This window comes from Chaetodon trifascialis, chromosome 12 (genome assembly GCF_039877785.1).
Source record: "Chaetodon trifascialis isolate fChaTrf1 chromosome 12, fChaTrf1.hap1, whole genome shotgun sequence".
In the NCBI taxonomy this organism is placed as follows: domain Eukaryota; kingdom Metazoa; phylum Chordata; class Actinopteri; order Chaetodontiformes; family Chaetodontidae; genus Chaetodon; species Chaetodon trifascialis.
The window spans coordinates 823,730-851,271 of NC_092067.1; the positions used below are offsets into that span (position 1 = coordinate 823,730).

At 42.7% G+C, this 27,542-nt stretch overlaps 1 protein-coding gene across 12 annotated transcripts in view; it reads right to left on the minus strand.

The window, feature by feature from the left end:
* Positions 1-27,542, minus strand: part of lrch1 (leucine-rich repeats and calponin homology (CH) domain containing 1) — a 222,005-nt gene that overhangs the window by 97,163 nt on the left and 97,300 nt on the right. For all 12 annotated transcript variants that reach the window (XM_070975848.1, XM_070975847.1, XM_070975845.1 and 9 more), the window contains exons 7-8: positions 19,873-19,960; positions 4,735-4,840 (exon numbers count right to left, since the gene is read on the minus strand). In XM_070975848.1, coding sequence (XP_070831949.1) covers positions 4,735-4,840; positions 19,873-19,960 — 194 coding nt within the window. The remainder of the gene's footprint in view (positions 1-4,734; positions 4,841-19,872; positions 19,961-27,542) is intronic.

A 27,542-nucleotide genomic window follows, 5' to 3' on the forward strand; every position in this document is an offset into this window, starting at 1 on the left:
TCAGGGGGCTTCCATAAACAACTGAGAAAACTGGGGAAAGTCTCATATTTAAGCTACAACTTTAAATTTATCAACTTATGTGAAAAGTTGACCTGCCTATAATGTTGAGAGATTGTAAGAAAAAATAACCCAGAGGTCCTTTTATCACTCATCTAAGCTCATTTAATGTGACAGTCCATCAGCTCTGACCCTGATTGAGGCTGACTGAAGTCTATTTAAACTGTGTGTCTGGGGAGCTGCTGGTGTTCTCTAATAGTGTTCAAGAGCCCAGATACTCACAAAGTCAACTAAGCAATAGAGCAAGTGGAGCAAATGCGTCCCCATTATTCATTTCAGGGGAGCAAAGTTATGGCTTTATTACCCCACGAAAATTTCTATATATATATATATATATATATATATATATATATATATATATATGCACCCACATAAAATGATGGCATTCTCATTGTTGGAAATTCAGCTAACACAAGAACAATAGAACAATGAGTGTAATGTTGCTATTCATATTTTGCATTAGCCCTGTTGATTTTATCATTTGGGATGCAGTGGAGGGTGAACACATACTAACCCCATTTTATTAACTTTCATTATGAGTTTAATATTGGATAGTTTATCCAAAGGACATTTGTAGTTTACTGATCTTTTATTTTACCATTACATCTCCTCAATGATTTTGTCACACTTCTCATAATCATTTCCTATCTTGATCCACGCAATTATGTACTGTTTTTTATGCATTTGTTGTTTTCATAGCACCCTCAATCTAATTTATCTCTATGGTGTAAGATCGCTGTCAAAAAAACGTGTCCATAATTAAAGTTTCGTATTTGTAAAGCTAACAATTTGTGTGTCATAAAAGTTGTTTTACACAAAATTCTGCTGTCATATACGTGAGTCTGTGAAATTGGGTTCAGGTTACGATTGTTTTTATATGATTATGAGTCTAAAAGCTGTGAGTGCAAAGTCTTGAGAATACAACTCATTTTTCTATGACTACGAAGTCTTCACTGTGAAGACAACACTGTGAATTCAAGTTTACGGGTACGACTCGAAAAGTGCTGAAATGACGTCACTGAGGTCACAGTCAAGTTGCAGGGGAAAGTAATCAATTGGCGATTCCTCCAACTGCGCATGCGCATGCCCCAGACACAAACATGCAGGGCAGCGTCGCCAGCCCCAGAGAGACTTCACTGGTTATGTCAGTAATAACGTGCATAGCTATTATTGATTTCATAAAATCGAACCACTTTATACAATATACGTGTATTCTTCTTCTCATATACTTATTGCTTTAGCTTGCAAGCTAAAGATATTTACATGCCGATGAAGCTAGCTTAGTGCTATCGTTACTGGGTGCTATCATTCATAATTTTCGACCAGAGCATTAACAATCAAGCCAGATTTGGGATGAATTAACAAGTAACTTTGTGTAAAGTTAACACGGGAAGAGTGAGAAGGTTGATATGGAGAAATAAACCCGGACATGATGAATCATCCTGCTTATTGCACGGTTTACGAGTGAAATTATAAATTTGAGACAATAAGTTACTGGTTCACGTTAACTCATTCCAAATCCGGCTTGATTGTTAATGCTCTGGTCGAAAATTATATTTTTGGGGGGGTAACGTTATATGTTTCATTATGCTGTTTAATGCTAACTAATTAGCACTGGCCCACTTCTAATCCCAGTAACAATAGCACTAAACTAGCTTCATCGGCATTTAAATATCTTTATCTTGTATGTGAATTCAAGAAATGCATATTGCATAAAATGGTTTGATTTTATGAAATAAATGATGGCTATGCACGTTATTATTGACGTTACCTGTGCAGGGCTCTCAAGTTTTGAACTGAGTTCAGAGTGAGATTTGGCAGCGGCAGTGAGGGTTGGGGTGGGGACAGGGGTCTGATCTGATAAATGACACATAAATTGGTACAAATAAAAATATTTATTCAATTCAGCATTTCTTAGTGCAAGTGTGTGTGTGTGCGTGCGCTGTTGTCTGTAACCCCCACCCTTCCCCATCCTGTTCAGTGCGTAAAACAAAACAAAGCGACTCCCGCTCCAGCTCCCAGGCAGGAGACTGCTCTGATCGTTCACTTCAAAGAGTGGCTCTACGAGCCGTTTTGTTCATGATCAACACATCACCAATTCCTCTACCTGTTCCACTGTTTTAAAAATGGTGGGCGTTATCCTGGTAATTTCTCTGTGTGAGAAATACAAGATATGGTGTGTGAGCATGTGAATGAGTTGAAATGCTCTCAGGTCACCCATTGGGCGAGACCTGAGAGCTTTGCCAGTGAAGTCTCTCCCAGGCTGGCGACGTTGCATGTTTGCGTCTGATGCATGCGCATGCGCAGTTTGAGGAATCGATCAATCGATTACTTTCTCCTGCAACTTGACTGTGACCTCAGTGACGTCATTTCAGCACTTTTGGAGTCGTACCCGTAAACTTGAACTCATATTCACAGTGAAGACTTCGCAGTCGTAGAAAAATGAGTCATATTCTCAAGATTTGCACTCACAGCTTTTAGACTCATACTCATATAAAAAACAATCGTAACCCGAACCCAATTTCACAGACTCACGTATATGACAGTAGAATTTTGTGTAAAACTACTTTTATGACACACAAATTGTTAGCTTTACAAATAGGAAACTTTAATTATGGACACGTCTTTTTGACAACGATCTTACACCATAATCTAGACTAACGCATTCTATGTTTTAAAATGCTGAATGCTGTCACTTACAGTTAGGTGTTGTAGAAATGAAATTTGTTGTTTGTTTATTTGTTTGCTTGTTTGTTTTTTAACCATGTGCTCATGCTTGCAGACTCACTGCAGACAGGTTAAGGAGAAACAAGGCTACATAAACATTTGTAATTACACAATCATTCCTGATGAAGACATCAGTCTAATAACTTTATAAATCTTATCAGTTCTGAAACTATCAGATGATAGGGCTGGGAAATTAATCAGACAGTTACCCAAATCACCATTATGACTCTCTAACCAACTAAATTTCAGTCATATTGGTATGTTCAATAAATAAATTCCTTCATCCAGGCTGCTGCTAACCCCTTCAAAGTCCAAATAATCTAACCCAATAGATCTAAACACACAACCAGTCAGACTTTGCTATGTGGATTCACTTCATAATCAGAGTCGACATTATTCTGCCGGGTGGCTTTAAACAATGTAATTAACTACACTTGTGAAGTCTGACTCAGATGGACAAAACAACTCAACTGCTAAAGAAATGCAGCTGGAGGTGGGTGCAGATGAGAAAGGACACAGTTAGATTAGTAGTGGTCTGTGAATGGAACAACATAAACTACAATTTGTCAGAAAATACTCTAGCTCCTCAAGACACAAGCAGGGTTCCTGAGTTTACCAGTTAAGTGCAGTGATGGGTTAACCCCAAATTTAGCATTAACCTGGCCCTAGAGTAGTAAAGAAGTCCCTCCTGTGCTCCCTGACCACAGTCTGGAGGATGAAGCACGTTCTTTCACGTGCATGAATCTATTATACATGTAAAATAATGTCACTACACCGTACACACTAAAACATCTCACTGATGGAGAAAGATAACGGGCTATAGCAGAGTTATTCAAATCTATTTTCTTGGCTTGATATTACTTAATTTGATATACAGAGCCTATTTTTTGTTGATTTTCTTGTTTTAGCAAACAAATATCTAAAATGCTCTTAACAACTCATATGCTCCATAAACAGACACTCAGTTTATTGTTCAGTGTCACTCTCACTCACTCCCCTTGTCAGCCTACCTGCCCACTCACCCAATCACACACCTGAGGTTCATTCCCAATCAGTCCAGTACTGAAGCTGCTCTCCTTCACTCACTCAGTGCCAGATTGTTTCTTCGCACTATGCAAGACTCCCCACATTCGGACTGATCTTTCGTTACTGGACCTGCCTACCTTTGACTTCACCTGATCTTCTGCTCTCTGATAAACACCTCTGCTTTCTGTATCTGACTCAGAGTTTTGTCCTGCACTTCCTGGATCTCTGCCTGTCAGTGACTGTTAAATCTTTGGTTCACCAAACATTTCAAGAAATTCTCAGTAGTTCTGAATGGAACATTGATCTTGGTGCGAGAGACAATAGTTCCAAACGATAAATTGTTCAGTACTACAGCTTATCTGTCTGTGTCTCTCCCAAGGTCAAAGTCAGTGAAAGCAACTTCCATGTTCGGGTGGAACTGCAACTGGGTCCTAAACCAACCTGTTACAGTTCAGTACAAACAATTAATGAGGCCCACTGTGAGGAGAGGTGCATTTAATAAGACTGATTGTTAATCATTAATATTGATTACAGGCGATACTTGTTTGCTGACAGAAAATAATCAACAAACATTTTTGATGATTAGTTCACTATTTGAGTCATTCATCTAACAAAAATGCAAAACATTCTCTTGTTTTGCATTTTCGTCTTTTCTATTTCAGTGAAAACTGAATTGAACTTAAAAAAATAATGTAATACAGATGCTTTCACACACAATACACAGACACACTGTCCACTGTACTTGTGTAGTATATTATACTGTCAAGACACATCTTACCTGTAGACTCTTTATCTACACACAGTTTTCTTTTGAATAACAACCACATCCTGTCCATCATCAGCTGTGTGTGTGTGTGTGTGTGTGTGTGTGTGTGTGTGTGTGTGTGTGTGTGTGCGTGTGTGTGTGTGCATGCATGTGAGTACCTGTGAGAGCACTGATGTGTTCACTTGAGTTGTCCTTACTGATTGCCTCCTCCTCAGTGATGTGACTCATTGGTACATTGAGACTCAAACTGTCTTCATCTGACGGCTGCAAAAAACAACAACAGACCTGGTGTAGAGCTGAAACAATTGATTTGTCAATCAACAGAAAAGTAATGAAAAATTAAAATAATTGATTAATCTTTTGAAGTCATTTAGCCATTCTTTGGTCCAAGCTTCTCCAATTAATATTTTGGGGGTTTGGATTATTGGTTACACAAAAAGAGAGACAAAGACATCACCTTGGGCTCTGAGAAAACTGTGATGGACATTTTCACTATTTTCTGACTTTATATAGTTTAAACTATTAATTGAATAAAGATCTTTTTGGTCAGCCTTTCCTCTGGCAACTGAACAAGCAGATTTCACAGATGAACAATTTCACATCACTCCCTCTTGTGGGAGTCCTACAACACTTTGAATCACCTGGTAACTTTGCCAGACTCCTCCTTGTTGACTTCAGCTCAGCTTTCAATACCATCCAGTGCAACCAGATGATCAGGAAACTCCATCACCTGAATGCCCCCTTCACTGGGTACACAGCTTCCTCAGTGGCAGACCACAATCCATTAGAGTGGACTGTACAACATCCTTGTCCTCGATCACCAACACTGGAGCCCCACAAGGTTGTGTCCTGAGCCCTTTCCTGTTTACCCTCTACACCAGTCTACAACTGGTCTGGCTTTGGGACCCACCATCACCCCTTAATGACAAGCCATGTCCCAAGCCACGCCGGAATAAAAGCACAGGATATTTTTCTTAACATTTTGTTTTTTGCCCCGGTGAACTGAAAACAGGTCCTCAACCCACCAGCTGAGAATCACTGCTCTACACCAATGACTGTGTCAGCCCATCATCACATACCTCAAATACTTGGACAACACTGCAGTACTCGCACTACTCAACAATAACAACTTGGTTGCAAGCTACTATGACTCCATCTCCCATCTCACACAGTGGTGCACGGACAATCACTTAGAGTTAAATGTCTCCAAAACAAAGGAACTGATCTTCAACTCCTCTAGCACACACAGGTCAGTCTCTAACTCCACCCACACCCCCATCAGCATCAAAAGTGAAGTTGTTGAAATGGTAGAGAGCCACAAGTATCTCAGCACCACCCTAGACAATAAACTAAACTTTGAGGAACACAAAATTAACATTCATAAACACTGCCAACAAAGACATCCCCAAACTTAAAGCACTTTTCATTGCCCCCCACTTTTTGCTGCTACTTTACAAAAGTAAAGTTCAACCCATCCTCCTCTACTGCTCCCCTTGCCTCTTTAATATGCCATGAAGCCCTCCAAGAACAGACTTACACAAATGTGACCCGCCATGAGAAAACCAGAAACAAGTTGGCCCGGCGCAAGTTGTGTAATCAAAGAAAAATCGAATTTTAAAAAAAAATATGAATAAGAGAGAGAGAATAAGAATATGTAAGTTGAAATCATGAAGAAGCTACTCCATGTTTGAAATAACAGTATGGGGGGCCTAAAACCATAAACTTCGTATTTGAATTTGGGCTGTTTTAGAGGAAATTCTCGGTCCTAGTTGGGGGTGTGGTGATTCAATAGTAAATTAGCATGCTGGCTTTCTTTGGCTATTCACGTGCTTCTGTTCTTTTTTTGGCCAATCAGCTGCACGTTAAAAGGGAACCACATGGCTACTTATGCAGCATTTGGTTATGCCGACAACGATCTCACTACTGATTCTGAACCCGAACTAGAAGATGAAACTGAAGAAATCGACGAGAGCGACTGCATTGCACTGGAGAACATCCCTAATCTACAGTTGACCTTAGCTGAAGATGAAGACTATGAAGAATATGATGAAGAGTAGTAGTAGTGATGGCGGCGCATGTGGACGCAGCAGCTCCTCTCTGTCCCAATAATGTGGTGTCTAAATGTTTGTCTTCGTCGGTGTGTTCGAGTGACTTTATGTTTTCGTCACGCTTGTTTGTCCCAATGCGCACATACAGCCGTGGGGCTCTTTTTGACATTGGCAACACAGCAATCTGCAAATCAAACTCGGCACAAGCTAAGGAGTAACTCAACCTCGGCCTACTCCGGCAGCCCATTTTGACACCGACCCCCACTACTGCAGCGTACCCACAGAGGAAGTGCACTGCAGGCGGTGTGAGAGGAGGCGGAAGCGGGGAAAGCGCGGGGTATCCGGGCTAGGATAGCGGTGAATCCACAGAAGCCAGCTACACCAATGTACACTCCTTGGACAACAAACTGGACTATATACACCTTCTGAGATCGACCCAGCAGACCGTGAGAGAGTGCTGTGTTTTTGTCTTTATGGAAACATGGCTCCCCAGATAGCAGGTGACTCCCCATAGTCTCATCCGTGTTATTGCCGTGACACGACACCGTTCCGGGCTCAGGTTTCCGGAAGCGTGAATTGTGGTGGGTGGCAGTCTGTCAGCGGAATCCAGCCGGATACGGCATGGAACCAGAGGGACGACTGCGCGATTTTTGTCTCTCTGTTTTTTCCCTTAACGCAGTGTTTCTCAATTCCGGTCCTCGGGCCCGATCGGCTCGTCATCAAGCTCTGCAGTGGCTTGATAACGAGCCACTCATTTGAATCAGGTGTGTTGAAGCAGGAAACATCTAAAACATGCAGGGCAGGGGGGCCCGAGGACCGGAATTGAGAAACACTGCCTTAACAGAAGCAAAAGCAAACGTCTTTGACTGAAGGAGAGGGGAAAAGGATTTCCACATTTCTTCTTAAAGGTAAGTCACATAATGTGATATAACTATTTCATAATTAACGTTACTTGTGCTAAAGCTCTTAAAATGTTTGAACTTTTCTGGAGTAATTTGTCCATGCCTGATATTAAGAGACTCCCATGGTTTAAAAGATGAATATGGAAATATGAAAATGAAATCACAAGGTTTAAAATATGTCTTACATTTAACTTAAAAAAATTTTATACCTGCAGAAACCCTATTTTTTTGCATCCCTATTGATTTGGTAGCCTAATACTGACAAATTACTTAATGGACAAAAGGATAGATTTTGTTGTTGTTTATTTTTTGCATTACTTTCTCTACTTTGGCATTACTGACAAATTTTCTCTTGTTCTTTTGTATGCAGGTACCTCCTGGGAATTAAATTGATGTTGTTGTTGCTCTTTTTTAGTTAGTTATTTTGCTTTGTTTTTTAAAATGTTGTTAAAAGAACAACAGAAAGGCTAGTTTTAGTCTGATAAAAGAACTTTACTGTGGGGAAAAAAATTAAATGGTTATACCAAAAAGAACTTTATTGTGGAAAAAAAATTAAATGGTTATTCCAAACAAACAATTCTGAGTTATTTATTTACTGCCATAATCGGACTGATAAAGCATGCATGACTTCATGATAACCAGTAGAAAGTCTCTCACTTTTCCTTCCAGGCTGAATACTGTAGATAATTTACCTCAGATACAGGTGAACAGTCAACATTTTGGCAGCTTTCATGTATTTGGTTCTGATTATTCAAACATTCAGAGGGCCTGGGCATAAGGGAAACCCAGAATAGCAAAATTCAGAGTCCAGCTCTATCAGTCCTGCCTAAACAAGATGATTCATCACTATCTTAATTTACAAAGGAGCATGTACCATCCAGAATTACATACATAATGTCTTGTGTAGGTTGCCAAAGGCAGGGAATTCAACTTGCTCCTTTGAATGATGTCATATGTTCATATGTTGTTCTGATGCTGTTACAAAGCCTTTTCTATTTCATCAGTCTGTTTCATATGCCTCCTCAAGGTCCTTTTAGTAAATGCATCCTCATAGGAATGTGCCTGCATGGTCTCAAAAGAACACCCGTAACCTCTACAGGTGTGATAAGATGTTTAGGGTTTTTTTTGTAAAATCAACAGGAATTTTTTTCTCAAAAAAATGTTTGGCGTTCTATGTATTCTTGCATCATTCTCAGAAGGAATAAGTGATAAAATGTGCAATATTATTTTAATGTAACATGACAGTAACCTGCTAGCCACAGAGTTATGGTATTTTCACTTTCACTAAAAAGGTTAATTACAGTAAAGTAGAAATACCCACAAAATGAGCTGGGGATATGGACACCAGCCCAAATACACTTGAAAGCTGGCCCAGCTGCAGCCCAGATGAAAAAACGGATCCGCAGAAGAAACCGGCCCAAGTCTGTTTGGGAGCTGGCCCAGTTGCGGCCCAGATGAAAAAACGATCTGCACCAGTACTGGCCTGGTATGCCAAAAGACAGTGGCCCAAGGAGCAGGCACAGCTGCGGCCCAAATGAAAAAAAACGGATCCGCACCAGTATCACCGGAAGAAACTGGTCCGAGTCTGTTTTGGAGCTGGCCCAGCTATGGCCCAGATGAAAAAATGGATCTGCACCAGTACTGGCCCAGTTGTGCCAAAAGACACTGGCCCAAGTCCGGTGAGGAGCCGGCCCAGCTGCGGCCCAGATGAAAAAATGGATCCAAACCGGTATTGGCCCGTTGTGCTAAAGGACATCGGTCCGAGTCCGTTATGTGGATCCAGCCCAGAACTTATGGAGGGTCTGGGCCAGATCCGGGCCAAATAATTTTTGCTATCTGGGTCAATAACAGCATACCGCCATCCAGCTGGACTGGCTAACATGCTACCGACCACATAGAGCCCTCATTGAAGGAGGTCAGACCCGTGGCGGCGGGGTCTGTGTTTATATCAGGGATGCTTGGTGCTGTGGTTAGACGCTGTGGTGATTTGTAGACACTGTTCACCCCTCGTGGAGTTTATAATCATCAAGTGCCAGCCTCTGCTAATGTCCTGTACATATAGCAGCATTGACAATAAAGTTGACTTGACTCATTCAGCTCATTCAGCAACAGACTGATCCATCCCACTACAGAGTGACCGAATTTACTTTATTTTATTTAATATTAGAAAAAAGTATCTACATTTGCTCCTTCTAACTCCTAAGTCTATTACTGTTCTTGTTTTTAATTTTTATTCAGGGGCTACTACTACAATAGTTTCTGTCCTGTGGGCTAACAGATACCAGATGTCACTGATAGCTAGACCAGTAGGGAGTTGGACTTATGTAAATGAGCAGCACTGTGTTACCTGGCTCCCCTAGGTGAGAATCTTTCAGGCTGGATTTCTAGTGCCTACATTCAAATGACCGCATATAAAATATTTTTAGATTTTCATATGTTAGACCGTAGATGGAAAGCTTAGAAACTACACTTTCAGAATCTGTAAATAACTCAAAATGCTCCCCAAGACACTTGTTGCTGATTTTCTCGTGGCTGGTCACAAATTAACGGCCTCCCCGATCTGAACCCGAGTGTTGTTCTGTTATTGGATTTCTGTGCTAGTCACAGTTTGTCCATAACGAACACCATGTTCAAGCATAAGGGTGTCCATCAGTGCACATGGCACCAGGACACCCTAGGCCGGAGGTCAATCATCGACTTTGTAGACATATCATCTGACCTTCGACAATATGTCTTGGACAGTCGGGTAAAGAGAGGGGCTGAGCTGTCAACTGATCACCACCTGGTGGTGAGTTGGATTCACTGGCAGGGGAGGAAGCGGGACAGACTTGGCAGACCCAAACGTACCATGAGGGTCTGTTGGGAACGTCTGGCAGAACCCGCTGTCAGGGAGATTTTCAACTCCCACCTCCGGGAGCTTCGACCAGATTCCGAGGGAGGTTGGAGACATTGAGTCCGAATGGACCATGTTCTCCACTTCCATTGTTGATGCAGCCGTCCAAAGCTGTGGCCGTAAAGTCGGCGATGCCTGTCGTGGCGGCAACCCCCGAACCCGGTGGTGGACACTGGAAGTAAGGGATGCTGTCAAGCTGAAGAAGGAGTCCTATCGGGCCTGGTTGGCTCATGGGCCTCAGGAAGGGGAAGCAGCTTTCTGTCAACACAATTTGCAGTGGAGATGGGGAGCTGTTGACCTCGACTGGGGATATTTTTGGGCGGTAGAAGGATCTCCTCAATCCCACTGTCATATCTTCTGTAGAGGAAGCAGAGACTGGGGACTTGGAGGTCGATTCATCCATCACCGGGGCTGAAGTCACTGAGGTAGTTTGCAAGCTCCTCGGTGGCAAAGCACTGGGGGTGGATGAGATCCGCCCTGAGTACCTCAAGTCTCTGGATATTGTAGGACTTTCTTGGTGGACACGCCTGCCTCTTGACTGGCAGACTGGGGTGGTGGTCCCTCTTTTTAAAAAGGGGGACCGGAGGGTGTGTCCAACTATCGGGGGATCACACTCCTCAGCCTCCCTGGGAAAGTCTATTCCAGGGTACTGGAGGGGAGAATCCAGCCGATAGTTGAACCTCGGATTCAGGAGGAACAATGCAGTTTTTGTCCTGGCCGTGGAACACTGGACCAGCTCTATACCCTCCACAGGGTGCTTGAGGGTTCATGGGAGTTTGCCAAACCAGTCCACATGTGCTTTGTGGACTTGGAGAAGGCATTCAACCGTGTCCCTCGTGTCATTCTGTGGGAGGTACTCCGGGAGTATGGGGTTGGAGGCCCTCTGTTGAGGGCTGTACAGTCCCTGTGCAACCGGAGCAGGAGCTTGGTCCGCATTGCCGACAGTAAGTCCGACCTATTTCCGGTGCATGTTGGACTCCGGCAGGACTGCCCTTTGTCACCGGTTCTGTTCATCATTTTTACGGACAGAATATCTAGGCGCAGCCTGGGGCCGGAGGGGGTTCGGTTCGGGAGCCGGCAGATTTCGTCTCTGCTTTTCGCGGATGATGTTGTCTTGTTGGCTCCCTCGAGCCAGGACCTTCAGCATGCACTGGGGCGGTTTGCAGCTGAGTGTGAAGCAGCTGGGATGAGAGTCAGCACCTCCAAGTCTGAGGCCATCGTTCTCGACCGGAAAAAGGTGGCTTGCTCCCTTCAGGTTGGGGGAGAGTTCCTGCCTCAAGTGGAGGAGTTTAAGTATCTTGGGATCCTGTTCACGAGTGAGGGAAGGATGGAGCGTGAGATTGACAGGCGGATCGGTGCAGTGGCCACAGTAATGTGGTCGTTGTACCGATCTGACGTGGTGAAGAAGGAGCTGAGCCGAAAGGCGAAGCTCTCGATTTACCGGTCAATCTACGTTCCTACTCTCACCTATGGTCATGAACTTTGGGTCATGACCGAAAGAACGAGGTCACGGATACAAGCGGCTGAAATGAGTTTCCTCTGCAGGGTGGCAGGGTGCTCCCCAGCTGAGGTGGTTCGGGCATCTTTATCGGATGCCCCCTGGACGCCTCCCTAGGGAGGTGTTCCAGGAGGCCCTGGGGAAGACCTAGGACACACTGGAGTGACTATGTCACTCGGCTGGCCTGGGAACGCCTCATGGATCCCCCCGGAAGAGCTGGGGGAAGTGTCCGGGGAGAGGGAAGTTTGGGCGTCCCTGCTCAGACTGCTCCCCCCGCGACACGGCCCCGGATGAAGTGGGAGAAAATGGATGGATGGATGGATGGATGGTCACAAATTACACACAAGGCTGCCAACATCACTGGCCTCCCACACCTCAACCGCACAGCCACTGCACGAAGAGCTGACACCATAGCACTTGACGCCAGTCCCCCCCTCAACGCACACTTTGTGCTACCCCCATCTGGTCGCTGTTACAGGTTGCTGTCGTGGAAGAGAGTGAAGTTCAGCAGGAGTTTAGTCCCCTCTGCTATAACAGTGCTGAGACGAACATCCAGACTGTAATGCAATTGTGCCTGAGTTTGTGTGTCTGCGTATGCAAAGTTTGTGAATGTGCTGGTAGCAGGTGTCTTGGAGCTATTTATTGTCCTTGTAGTATTTCATGATTAAGTATTTGTTTTGCTTCTGTTTTGTATTGAAAAGTATAATTCTAATTATATTATAATATTAAACTTGGAGTAAACTGGGAGATCATTAAGAAACAAACAAACAAACAAAAAAAAAATATATATATATATTTCTTTTTCTTTCTTTAACGACTTACCGTTTATGTGCGCATTCATTTTACTATTGTATTTGTTGTAATTGCATGTGTATTTTTTGTTGGGTAATGTTATTTTTAGTGCTGTCAGGCAATTAAAAAAATTAATCTAATTACAGGATTTGCAATTAATTAATCGAATTAATCGCATTTTAATCTCATATCTGCTAAAGGTCCCCAAATAAAGAATTTGAATTCTAAGACATTACAATTCACTGACATTCACATTACAGCTGGTGAATTCTTTTCATCACTGTAGTTCTCGACGGTAGCTGGAAATTAGAGTCAGATGACGCTATCTGAAACGACTCTTTTAGGCCCTCGTCTTCCACGATTGAAATCGGCCTGCAATCAGCAGCAACCCACTTTGCGATTGAGTTTGTCAATTTTTCAGTCGTGGCTTTGCTCATTCGTTTTCCTAACTCAGCAAGTGTGGGTTGGCGGAGTGAGCTCACGGTAGCACTAGCAGCACTAGCAGCAACTACATGTTTAGCGTTTAAATGATAATTCAGGCTGAATTAAAAATTCTTTTTTACACAAGGTACTTGCTTGTACTGCGTTCTTGTTAATAGTCCCGTCTTTGTTCTTTTTATAAATAAACTTGCCGTTCAAAGGTCCAAGTACGCTTGCCTCGCTCTCCGGTGTCGCATCCATGTCTGTTGTCACCCTGCTTTTGACTAGTGGCGCAGGTAATATGCGACCTGCCACTGCAGCCTACGGGTCACTCAAAGGGCCAAATTTAAAATGCTTGTGCATTGACTTGCCACTCATGATTAATTTTGTTAATTTTTATAGCGCGTTAATTTGCAGCGTAATTAATTAATCTAATTAACGCGTTAAACTGACAGCCCTAGTTATTTTATTTTATTTTTTTTACATTTTTTTGCTTACTTTCGGGGTATTTGTGTATATGTATTTTAAGTTATGAAAGGTTATGTTTGACTGTGCCACACGGGTGAAAGAGGGTGTCAAGTTATTTAAATAACAGGATGTGTATTGTAGGAATGTCTTATACTGTACTGACACAATAAAGTATACAAAAAAAAAAAGAAAAAAAGTCCCTTGATATTGAAAGCCACATATTCCTTAATGAAAACACAGCATTTTTCAGAAAAAAAAAAAAAAAAAAAAAAAAAAAAATCATCATAAAACAAGTTTGGGTTAAATCTCCAATTGTAATGGGCCTCCTTACATCCAATATTGATGCTTATAGTAACAGGACTGTGATCCAAGATTAAAACGATATTTAGATGAGGAGATTTGTTATAGTATACCACTCTCCTGGTCCTTACTCCAAATTTATAGCTGAGTTCTTGGAGTTTCTATCAGGCTTAGTCCTTAAAGCAGATAAAGTAATTATTGTAGGTGACTTTAATGTACATGTCAACGTTGATAATGACAGCCTTAGCACTGCGTTTATTTCAGTATTAGACTCAGTTGGCTTCCATCAGAATGTACATGAACCGACTCACTGTGTTAACCACACCCTCTACCTTGTTCTGACATATGGCATTGAAATCAAAGACTTAATAGTCTCCTCACAGAATCCTCTTTTATCGGACCATCATTTAATAACTTTTGAATTCGTATTACCAGACTACCATCCAGTAGGCAAAAATTCTTATACCAGACTCCTGTCTGACAGTGCCAGGGCAGCCTATTACTTCTGCACTAATAGAGGAAAATAAGAACAATCCCAGGTTTCTCTTCAGCACTGTAGCCAGGCTGACAGAGAGCCATAATTCTGTTGAACCATGTATTCCTTTAGCTCTGAACAGTAATGACTTCATGAGCTTCTTTAATGATAAAATTCTAACTATTAGAGACAGAATTCATCAGCTCCTGCCGTCAACAGGTACTGTTTTGTCTTCAAACACAGAAACCGTAGAAACTGTTACTCAGTCTGTCGCAGTTTTAGACTGTTTCACTCCTGTCGACCTTCACCAACTAATTTCAATAATTTCATCATCAAAATCATCAACCTGTATTTTAGATCCAATCCCGACTAAGCTGTTTAAAGAAGTATTACCTCTAATTGACTCTTCAGTATTAGACATGATCAATCTGTCTTTATCAACAGGCTACGTACCACAGTCCTTTAAAGTAGCTGTGATAAAACCGCTACTGAAAAAGCCTACTCTTGATCCAGGGGTTTTAGCCAACTATAGACCGATATCCAACCTTCCCTTTCTCTCAAAAACTCTTGAGAAAGCAGTTGCCAATCAGCTGTGCGACTTTCTAAACAATAATAGTTTATTTGAGGATTTCCAGTCAGGATTTAGAGTACATCATAGCACAGAGGTTAAAGTTACAAATGACCTTCTAATTGCATCTGATAAAGGATTTGTCTCTGTACTAGTCTTATTGGATCTTAGTGCTGCATTTGACTCCATTGACCATGGCATCCTATTGCAGACACTGGAACACTTCATTGGCATTAAGGGAACTGCGTTAAGCTGGTTTAAATCCTACTTGTCAGATCGCTCTCAGTTTGTACGTGTTAATGACGACTCCTCTGTGCTCACTAAAGTCAGCTATGGAGTTCCGCAGGGTTCTGTGCTTGGACCAATTCTATTCACCTTATATATGCTTCCTTTAGGTAAGATTATCAGGAAGCACTCAATAAATTTTCATTGCTATGCAGATGATACCCAGCTATATTTATAAGAAATAAGCTAAGAAACCAGTCAGTAACTTCCAGGCTGGATTATTGCAATTCTTTACTATCAGGCTGCCCAAATTCGTTGCTGAATATTCTTCAGTTGCTCCAGAACGCTGCAGCACGTGTTCTGACAAAAACCAGGAAGAGAGATCATATTTCTCCAATACTAGCCACTCTGCACTGGCTCCCTGTAAAGTTTAGAATAGAGTTTACAATTCTCCTCCTTACTTACAAAGCCATAAATGGCCAGGCACCTTCTTATCTTAAAGAGCTCATAGTACCTTATTGCCCCACTCAAACACTGCGTTCCCAGAATGCAGGTCTACTTATGGTTCCTAAAGTCTCAAAAAGCAGAACAGGAGTCAAAGCATTTAGCTATCAAGCTCCTCTCCTGTGGAACCATCTTCCAGTCTTTGTCCGGGAGGCAGACACTGTCTCTAGATTTAAGAGTAGGTTTAAAACTTTCCTTTTTGATAAAGCTTATAGTTAGGGCTGGCTCAGGCTTGTCCTGGACCAGCCCCTAGTTATGCTGCTATAGGATTAGACTGTCGGGGGACCTCCAAAGATACACCGAGCTCCTCTGTCCTTCTGTCCCTCTCCATCTGCACACTTTCATGTCCTACCACGGCGTGTTACTAACTTAGCTCCTTTCCCGGAGTCTCTGTGCTTTGTCGTCTTGCAGGTTCCACAGTGGCTGAATCTGGATTGTGGATTGCAGCTGCGTCTCCTGCCTTGGCCCTGCCTGACATCCACTGCAACTGCTACTGCTATTATTACATCCACTGTCACTGTTACTGTGATTCCATGTCTGTCTTTCTGTCTCTCTCCCTCTCTCTCTCTCTCTCTGACTGCATTTCTGTCTGTCTGTCTGTCTCACTCTCCCTCTCTTGCTCTCCCTCTCTCACCCAACCGGTCGAGGCAGATGGCCGTCCACCCAGAGTCTGGTTCTGCCCGAGGTTTCTGCCTGTTAAAAGGAAGTTTTTCCTCACCACTGTTGCCAAGTGCTTGCTCATGGGGGAATTGTTGGTTTTCTGTAGATAAAAGAGCTTGGTCTGTACCAGCTCTATATGGAAAGTGTCCTGAGACAACTTCTGTTGTGATTTGGCGCGATACAAATAAAATTGAATTGAATTAAATTGAATAGATCACTTATTTAAGTTTGGAATCAATGAAAAAGTAATCAGTCTCTGTATTAGTGCCACGATATTGTGAAAAGAAGGAATATTCTTTTATATTGGGATGCTTCATTCTTCAAATACGAATTGAATTGAAAACACCATGAACGAAACCTTGGATGTCAAAATTTGGTGCATATAAGTTTAATAGGGTGACATAAAGGGCCCTATATTTGATTCCACCGCCGGCGTGGCACAGGGTGCGCACCCCGCGCAGTGGTATTTTCGTGCAGCGCAGGCAGGCGCACAGCGCACTTGGTATTTCGGTAAACCGAGGTGCACAGAGGTACGCCAGGATGGGCGTTGTATTGCAGTAGGGGGAGGTGTCTGCATAATCAGCCGGCTGATTTGGATCTTTGTTCCATTTGGTCCACGCTGGTGGTGTAAAAGTGCGGTGAAAGCTAGCCACCCCAGACCTGGTCAACTCTGTGCGCCAGCGGCACACCGCTGGGCATGTGGATTTTTGTAAACCAGCGGAGTCATGCGCCCACGTCACCAATACCTCACAGGCAAGTTTCCACAGTGTCTGGCATTTCACTGGGATCAATAATTAGCAACAGCCACCATTCAGTGCAAGTATCTGAGTCAGCACATACAGTCAGACCTAAACTTAGATATTTTGATCAGTATCTCATCTGACCACATCGCAAGCGCGTTCGGCACGCGTAATGGCCACTCAACCTGACCAAATGTACACAGGTGAAACAGGGATGTCTGGTGTATGCCAATTTCCCGGGGTCAGAACATGACTCGTTCATCCTGGCGAATTCTAGCATCCCTACAGTCTTCAGGGGGACACCCCTCCGGATGGGTGGCTGCTAGGTGATAAAGGCTATCCACTGAAAACGTGGTTGATGACGCCACGGGAGAGGAGGGAGCGCCTCGCCGCCCAGCTTTGTCATTAATGAGTATTTGAGGTTACATCAGTTCGAGAAACATCTGACGATCAATAACTTTCCACACTAAACAGATAGACAGTATTGAAGTAAATTTCGCGAGGCCGTATATACGGCCACTGCGAGCCTGGACCTCCCGGACCAGAACATCAGTCTCCTCCTGGGAGAAGTTTGGGCGTCAGACATTTTCCTGGGCTCAGTCATCCTCAAAACTTGCAATGCGCCTCGCCAGCAGCGTTTTTAAAGGTGAGGCGAGGAGCTGGTGTGATTGATGAAGATTGGACTCGGCTGTGTCAAACCCACTCCACGCCTTCTCCCCTCCCTCCTTCCAAGTTGCACCACTGGGTGGGACTGAGATGAGAAGGGGGAGGAGTTGTGCCGGCGGTGCAGTGCAGGAAAATATCAAAGTGCGCCGCCATGCCCCATTGGCGAAGTGGACCTGACTTTGTGCCGCGCCGGCAGCAGAATTGAAAATAGAGCCCAAAGACTCATAACACCACAACAGACCTGTTATATTTAGTCTTGACAAGAGTGAAGGTGTGGAAAGGGTTACTTTTGAAGAGTGTGAGTGGTATCTTCATTGTCTCTCAAGTACCTGTTCAATTTGCTGATCTAAGAAGTTTGTGAAAACAAGCCATATAATATAATGAAACCAGAACCAAACCTGACACATTCAAATTTTGGGATAAACATAGATTACCCGTGTGTTTTTATTTATTTATTTATTTTAAATATGACAGTATTAACATGTTACAGAAAATTAAAGTGTGAGGGGAAAAAAATGTTGGATACTTGGACAAGACATACATTGAGAAAAGCATTAAATTAAATTAGTTGAAAGCTCAATTGGATTGCTTTCTAAATGAGTGATTAAAATTAATTCAGATATTTAAATTTTATCAATTGTTTTTCAGTGAAAAAATTCAGAACAGTGGTGTGTTAGACTGCAATCTAAATGTCTGTGATGAGACGTCTTTAAACCACTACAAAATTTTAAGAGTTACACGGGCTTCTGTAAAAAGGAAGTGGTTGGACAGTTGGGCAGTGCAAGTCAAGCCTCTGTTGTATTTAGCAGGAGTTTTGTTGTCTTACTGTGACTTCTTTCCCAATCCCTGGCATTTAAGTCCTGTTACAATTCCTCTACCTTCTCCTGAGCATTAGTCAACTTTTTTTTTCTTTAACTTAAACTGGGTCAGGGGCATACCGATGATCCTGTAAAAACATTTTATAATAAATTAATTATTTTATTCTTAGAAATGTAATATAATTATCACTGATAAGCCCATCATCTGCAAAGCTATTTAAAAAAATTACTGTCTGTAACATTAGTGCCACTTAAAAGTAGATCATTTTTAATAAGACATATAGCAACATAGCTGATTAGCAAATATCCCATTCAACATCTCATTGATATATTAATAAAAATGTTCAGCTTTCTCTACCTGACATAAGCTTGCATTAGCCTAACATTGTATCAGCACAGTCACTTAACTTTATATTAGCTTCACAAAAAGACTTAACTACTTGTGATATATCAATTTCCACATATCTGTAACAGTAAAATATTGTCAACTTACGTTATTCCCATTTGTTTAGTCTTCTGTTTATTCCCATTAGTTTAGTCTTTGTAGTTCTTCATTTGGAACATCCAAAAGCAACACAAAACTCTGGCATTTTCAGTCTTCCCTTTACAGTTCAGAATCCCTGAGTAAGATGGCGATGGCAGAGACTTATCTTGAAGCCCAGATATGGCATCTACATGTACATATCTATATTTTCAACTGCTTATTAATCACAATTCCTCTGTAGCCACTCTGCACTTTGTCATTAAATCAAACAATCACAGCTTTCAGATCTTACATGTGTGATCTGATTTGATGTGAAAGTTACTTGGAAAAAATAATTACATTTCTTGTGAAGTCTACTTTTCAAACTAATCTAATTAATGTTGCTGCCATCTTTGATATTAAACCTGCCAGAAAATAATGAAAACTATCAGATTTCCCACACCACATTTGTGGAGAATAAAATTCAAATCCGTAGCTTTTACAAATAAAAGACTCAAACACATACAGACAGTACACTAGAAGTAAAAAGAAAGGCACTTTTTCTTTGCAGATAGTGTTATACCAGAGTGAGCACTAAAATAATCCCTCTATTATGCCACTGCATTGATGATTACTCATCAAGGCAGAGTCTTCATTGTCGAAATACTGATGTAGTACGCATGTACAATCACAGACAGATAAGTTAAAAGACTGACACATTTAAAAAGAAAGCTGAGCTGTTAGGGATCTGACTAGAAAAGGGAAAAAATTCTATAGGTGACACAGGCACACAGCATACTTAGACATACACACAAAATCTCACATGCACTTGCGCATGCACGCATACACTCGGTACCTCAGTAGCAGAAAGTCTCTTGTCTCCGTTGTCACTGCCGACACCCGAGTCGCTGTCCTGCTTCTTCTGCTGCTCCATGTCCTCCACACTGCAGACACACACACAGGTCACACATCTGAGACACACACACACAGTCTAACAGAGAGGAGAACACAGTCTCTCTTTCAAACTCCCCCTTCTCTCACACAGGCTATGTTCACAGTGCTGTATAAATTCTCAGTTCCTTCTCAAATTTTAAATTATAATTGCTTACGGTGTTTTTATGCTTTTCAGTGTCACTGATATCGCACAACAGACAAGAAAAAAAATGCACACAGAAGACATACAGTGCACTTCCATCCACATGTTTTTATGTGAATACACGAAACTGCCAGAAATGTCATATTTCCATTAGGTTTTCCACATGGTTTTCCATTGTCTAAGCTTTGACTGGAGCTCTTTTAATGAAGTCATCTCCTTGTGTCCTCTTCTCCAATGGTTTGATGGCACCAAAACTAGTTTTAACTGAAATTCACATACTAGTTGATGGAAATGCACATTAATCATAAAATCTGTGCAACAATTGGATGGAAACTTGACTGGAGAGGAATTGCTGAGGGAAGGTTTTCTTTAGGTTTTTTTCTTTCCATAACTTAAATCAGATGTGTATCAGATTTAGGACAAGGCATATGGGCGATATAGCAAAAACTTTTTATGAATACATTTTTTCATATCAGTGTGAATATATAACACAAATTGCAAGACATTATTTTGTTGATCTTAAATATTCCCTTGAGCTAAAATTCACAAAGCAGTACACTCAAAACCAAGAGCTGCTGTAAAAAGAAAATCTATGTAAAAGAATAAACCGCATAAACTGCATAAACAAAACTTTTCAATTATGTCAGTCTAAATCCTTAGAAATCCAACAATGTGATATGTTTATATTTCTACGTGTGCCTTATTGACTGGTGATACTTAAGATGAATTACTTAGCTTCCAGTGGTGTTTCCAGTCTTTGCTGGCTTAGGTGCAAATGTGAAGACACAAAACTTTGGGTAATTTTCATCTGTCGTGTACTGAATCAGAATGAGAAATCAGAAATCAGAAAAAGCTTTATTACCAAGTACGATTTTACACATACCAGGAATTTGTTTTGGTGAAGTTTGTGCATGACAAATCTTCTAGAAATAAGCTATTAAAAAGTATAAAATATAACAATATAAACAGATATGTATATATATATATATATAGAGGGGTTCCTGTTGTCCACAACCATCTCCACTGTCTTTAGAGCGCTGAGCTCCAGGTTGTTCTGGTTGCACCAGCTGACCAGATGGTCAACCTCCGACCTGTAGGCAGACTCGTCACCATCAGAAATGAGTCCGATGAGGTTGGTGTCGTCCACAAACTTCAGGAGCTTGACGGACTGGTGACTGGAGGTGCAGCTGTTCATATACAGGGAGAAGAGCAGAGGAGAAAGAATGCAGCCGGGGGGATCTGGTGCTGATGGTCTTTACAACAGAGACATGTTTCCCCAGCTTCATGCAGTGTTTCCTGTCAGACAGGAAGTCTGTAATCCACCTGCGGGTGGAGTCAGGCACACTCAGCTGGGAGAGCTTCTCCTGAAGCAGAGTTGGGATGATGGTGTTAAAAGCAGAGCTGAAATCTACAAACAGGATCCTGGCGTAGGTTCCTGCAGAGTCCAGAGTGGAGGGCCAAGTTGACTGCATAGTCTACAGACCTGTTGGCTCTGTAGGCAAACTGCAGGGGGTCCAGGAGACGGCCAGTGATGTTCTTGAGGTGTGAGAGCACAAGGCACTCTGACCACAGAGGTCAGGACGACGGGTCTGAAGTCATTAAGACCTGTGGTCCTTGGCTTCTTGGGAACAGGGATGATGGTTGAAGACTTGAAGCAGGCTGGCACGTGACATGTCTCCAGTGAGGTGTTGAAAATGTGTGTGAACACTAGAGACAGCTGATCTGCACAGTGCCTCAAGGCGGATGGGGAGACAGAATCCAATCGAGCTGCTTTCCGGGGGTTCTGTCTCGTAAAGAGTTTGTTGACGTCCCTCTCATGAATGGAAAGAGTTGTCACTGAGGTGGGTGGGGCGGAGGAGGGGTGGACCTTTAAGGTGGGCATTGGTGGAGGTGACTGGAGCTGGAGCTGTTGGGAGGTGTTGTGGGGGATGGTTGCTGGACTGTCCCTTTGTCTTTCAAAGCAGCAGTGGAACTCGTTCAGGTCGTTGGCTAGGCATCGGTCGTTGATGGAGTGGGGGGCTTTAGGCTTGTAGTTGGTGATCTGCCTGAGCCCTTTCCAGACAGCAAGAGTTGTTAGCTGAGAACTGGTGTTGGAGCTTCTCAGAGTACAGTTGTTTAGCCTCTTTCACCGCCTTGCTAAACTTGTACCTTGCCTCTTTGAATCTGTCTTTGTCCCCACTCCTGAAGGCCTCTTCCTTTGCCAACCTTAGCTGTCTGAGTTTGGCTGTGAACCAGGATTTGTCATTGTTGTAACTCACCCTGGTGTGTGATGGAACACAGCAGTCCTCACAGAAGCTGATGTAGGACGTCACAGCCTTCGTGCACTCATCCAGACTGTTGGTAGCACTCCTGAACACATCCCAGTCAGTAGAATCCAAACACGCCTGGAGATCCTCCACAGCCTCACTGATCCACTTCCTTGATGTCCTCACTACAGGTTTGCAGTGCTTTAGTTTCTGCATGTACGCAGGAATCAGGTGGACCATGATGTGGTCAGAGTGGCCCAGTGCAGCACAGGGGGACGGTGTGATAAGCATCCCTGACTGTGGTGTAACAGTGATCCAGAATATTCTCCTCTCTGGTCAGGCATTTAATAAACTGTCTGTATTTAGGGAGTTCGTGGGTGAGGTTACCTTTGTTACCTTTGTCACCAAGGACAATAACTAAAGAGTCCGGGTTGGTCCGCTCCACACAAAGTATCTGGTTGGTGAGCACGCGCTGTGCGTCCTGCATGTTGGCCAGAATGAATGAAGAAAACTCACGGTGTGGTTTGTCTGCGGGTGGAGTCAGGCACACTCAGCTGGGAGAGATTCTCCTGAAGCAGAGTTGGATGATGGTGTTAAAAGCAGAGCTGAAATCTACAAACAGGATCCTGGCGTAGGTTCCTGCGGAGTCCAGAGTGGAGGGCCAAGTTGACTGCATCGTCTACAGACCTGTTGGCTCTGCAGGCAAACTGCAGGGGGATAGAAAAAGTTACAAACTAATTTTATATGGTTAGAAAATACTGTATACACTTTCTTTCCTTGTTTGATTCTTGTGATACCATGAGTTTTGGGTCTTGCTACATCCCTACTAGTGATCATGCCCCAATAACACTTGGGTGGAACAGAACCAGTGTACATAAAGCCAACACCAGATGGCGCTTTAACACATCTCTTCTCAAAAATCCTGAGTTTTAGAGACTCTTTAGAAAGAAGGACATCCTCCCTAGAAATAAATGATTGCCCAGAGTCATCACCACCTCTTCTGTGGGAAACAATGAAAGCAGTTTTAACACTTAAAATTATTTATTGTTCCATTTATTAAAAAAGAAAGAAAAAGAACAAGAAGTTGAAGTGGAATGAAAATCAAATACCTTGAAAACGTTAATGTAAGTAGCCCAAAAGAGTAAATGCAGTACGAACTAAGAAAGTATGAATACCAAATAAATTAATAAACTATGAGTATGTAATAAAATTAAAGAAAATAAACCATTAGGGACTCAGCAGCGAAGCCCACACACTCATGTGAAGAGGTGAATAAAATTTTCAGAGATCTTTATGTCAATTTGTACTCGTTAGAAAAGGACCTGATTCAAGAGGACATGAATCAATTTCTAAACAGCAGTGATCTACCACCGTTTAGTAAAGAACAAAATTGATTTACCAAGAGCACAGGATGAACTCTGCTTCCTTCAGTCTTATGGCAAATAACAAAGCACCAGAACCCAATAGCTTTCCTGCTGAGTTCTATAAACACTTCCAATCTATTCTATTTCCACCCCTCAAAGGAATGATAACTGAAATGAAACATGAACACAGCTACAATTTCACTCCTACTTAAACCTCACAAAGACTGTTACCATCTCATTACACCCCATTTCTCTCCTCAATGCGGATATAAAAATCATCATCAAAAACCATCAATCAAAGCAATAGCTCACAGAAATCCAGCAAAACACGCAGACTTTTAAATTTAATGGATTATTTATTATTACAACAAGCAGGAACCATCATAGCCACCTTAGAAGCAGTCTTTAACAAAGTAAACTGGTCATTCCTCAAACACACTGCAAAAGATTTGGCTTTAAGGAATCATTCATAAACTGGGTTAAGGTCCTGTGCACCTCACATTCAGCCACTATTATCATCAATGGAAAAAGCCAGAGGAACCCAAAACTAGGCAAGGATGCCCACTCCCTCCCTATTCAATATTTTCATCAAACCATTAGCTGCAGCCATTTGTCCAAAACACCCACATCGAATGAACCTACTGACCATCATAAGATATAGCTCTATGCAGATGACATATTACTATTTCTACAAAAAACTCACTCATCGCTTTAAGAATAAACTAAACGAATCGAAGCATTCTCTACTCTGCCCCTGATGCTGTGCCATTGTCTAACAAGAAAACATTTTCCACACATGACCCCGTAAGGGCATCACACACCTCAAATACATCTTCCACAACAATGGGCTTTTGACATTGGCCTGTATCTCCATACACACTTCAGAAAGTGCTTTGTCAGAGGGTGGCTAAACACCACAATCTCTCACCAAATCCATCGTGACAAGATGGAATAGCAAGAGCTGATGGCCAGATTCGAGTCCACTAACAGTTGAAGAAATGAGAGCACAGGAGGCAAGGAATAAACAGTTGGGTCTAGTCCTCTCTCCACACACGAGCACGCGAAAGCTATCCATTTGGCTGTGAAACACACTCTAGCCCTGGTACCCTGGACAGTGCACACAACATCCTGAGAGATGCCCACAAATACTATGGCATGCCCATATGCTGAGAAGTAATCTGGTGTCCACCTCCAGCAGAGGGTTGTTCATCTCACATGGAGGAGACCCAGAGGAACCACATGGTGAGCTGCTGACATCATACCTGCATCAAGCTGCACAACAGAGAGAGCTGTCACTACACTGCGAGGGGTGACATGGTGGAGAAGACCCCTCAGCAGTGCCATTCTCTGCTCTGTGCCCTTGAGAAGGTCGATTTTAACTCAACTCCCAAATAAACAAAAACCTGGGGAGCAAGGTGAAGGTTAGGAGGTGTGATAACAGTTTCACCATCTGCAATACTGCTAAAGCATACATTGAGCCAGGAGGTAACCGCATGGCTGGCAGTTGTACCAAAACTGCATCCCCCGGAATGAGAAGTTCAAGAATTTCCTGTATCTTGGGATGATGCATACATGAAAATAACCACCCACTTGTCTCAGTGAACACTGAGGCAACTCTGGCACTGATCTCACGCTATTCAACATTGAGTGAAAATGAACAGCTTGTCTGGGCTGATAGGAACCTCAGTGAAATACTTCCGTGATGCCTCGGGAACAGAGGATTGTTGCAACTAGATGAGCTGATGGGTTCACATCAACATGCTGCAATCCTAGCCTGAGTGAGGGTAGCGCTGGCAGTTTTGCTAATCTCTGATGCCTCCTCCACAGACAGTGTAGTTGACTAGGTGGCCAGCTTTGTCAGACTCTGAGAGAATGCCATCATGGAGATATTTGCTGATGCTTGGGTAGCACGGCAGTACAAGTGATAACACTGTCGCCTCACAGCTAGAAGGTCCCTGGTTTGAATCCCGCTGTGGGCGCTGGTGGCGTGTCCTCCACCATGTCTTCAGTGCCTGCTGCTCGAGGAAAGGGGCCTTTCTGTGTGGAGTTTGCATGTTCTCTCCGTCTTCACCCAGGGTTTCCTCCTTAAATAACCCCCACTAAAAACATGCAAGAAGATCACCACCTGACCAATGGTGACGATAAACAATGGGCACCGGCGTCGGTTGGCAGCTGGCAGCCCACTGCTCCTTGGTCCGCCGCGGAGGAACGACGGACCAAGATGGGTCAAACGCGGAGAAAATAATTTCACGAAGCATGGCGTGTGTGCAGTCTCCTCCCTGTAGCTTGTGTGTGATCAATAAAGTTAATCTTATTCTTAATCTTGAAAAGCATGGTGAGGAGTCCAGCAAGACAACCGGACAGTCAGTCCTTCAGGGTCCTGGGGTCTGCCGCCAGGCTAGTGTGTAACTGGTCTGGCATACTGGACATATATAGACACTGCTCTCTGAAGACAAATTCACTTGCATGACTGTGCTTGCAGGTTGAAGAAAAATGGTAACGATTGTCTAGCATGTGGGTGTGGATTAACGTTTTTCAGTGCTGCATAGGTGTGTGAGGGATAAACCCAGTAGTAGTAGCCTTAGAGGGTGAAACCTATACGAAACAACTGCAGCTCATAACAGTTAACAATTTAAGGGGAAAGAGTTCCAACTGTCAAAAACAGCTTAGGTGAGAGAGATACACAGAGAAAGGTGAAAGACAAATAAAAACATGTCTCAATCAGTCACAATTAGGTGCTGATGTTTGAGGGAAAAAAAATCACACAAGCAGAAAAGTGATGATAAAACTGCAGGTCAGACAGCAGGTTGAAGGTTAGATAATCAGCAGGTGGGCATGTAGGTCTGCATCTCACTTCATCATCATAATTTCATCACATTTTCTTAGATTAGTTTTTACATTTGTGATGTCTGGGGCAGTCCAAGATGGTGCTCCCTGGGATATTCCAAGTAAATCAGCAATGTCGGCTTGTTTGCATCCATCCTTTTGGAGTGCAGGCACTCTTTGGCATATTGCCAGTGGCATCGGACGAGGCATAGGGAAGTTCTGTGTGAAATTTGGTTGAAAAGTTTTTCATACAATTCTGAAAATGTGGGCCTATTGTGTACAGGCTCTAGGCAGGGATCAAACAACACAGCAAATATCTTGTCTTTAATAGCACCAAACAAATGTTATGCATGAATTCATTTCACCTGGGTAGGGAACACTTAAATCACACATTAGATCATGATGAATGACTTATTTAATCTTTACTTAAATCTTGAGGAGGGCAGGATTCAAAAAAATGCAAAACGTAACTCGTGTGTATGGCCTTCACATGCCTGTATGCTCTCCTAACAATGTCTGGGCATGCCTCTGATGAGATGATGGATGATGTCCTGTGGGATCTCATCCCAGACCTGGATCAGGGATCAGTGAGCTCCTGGACAGTCTGTGGTGGTACTTTGCGGCATTGGATGCACCAATACATAACGTGCTCAATTGGATTTGGGTCAGGGGAATGCAAAGGCAAGTCAATGGCATCAATGCCTTCGTCATCTATCTATCTATCTATCTATCTATCTATCTATCTATCTATCTATCTATCTATCTATCTATCTATCTATCTATCTGAATAACAGACTTATGTAAATTATATTTTCCATTAATACTTATCATTTGTTGAAAGTGTCAAAGAAATCTGCCTGGGGGCCTTCACAATCAGTTCTGCAGGCCCTGTAGCATAAAATAAGTGTCAATCAAACTGTTGCTTTAACCAATCAGATTTTGAGTTGACGACACCAAGGCCATCTAGTCGGTGTATGGTAACGTCAGCGTATTC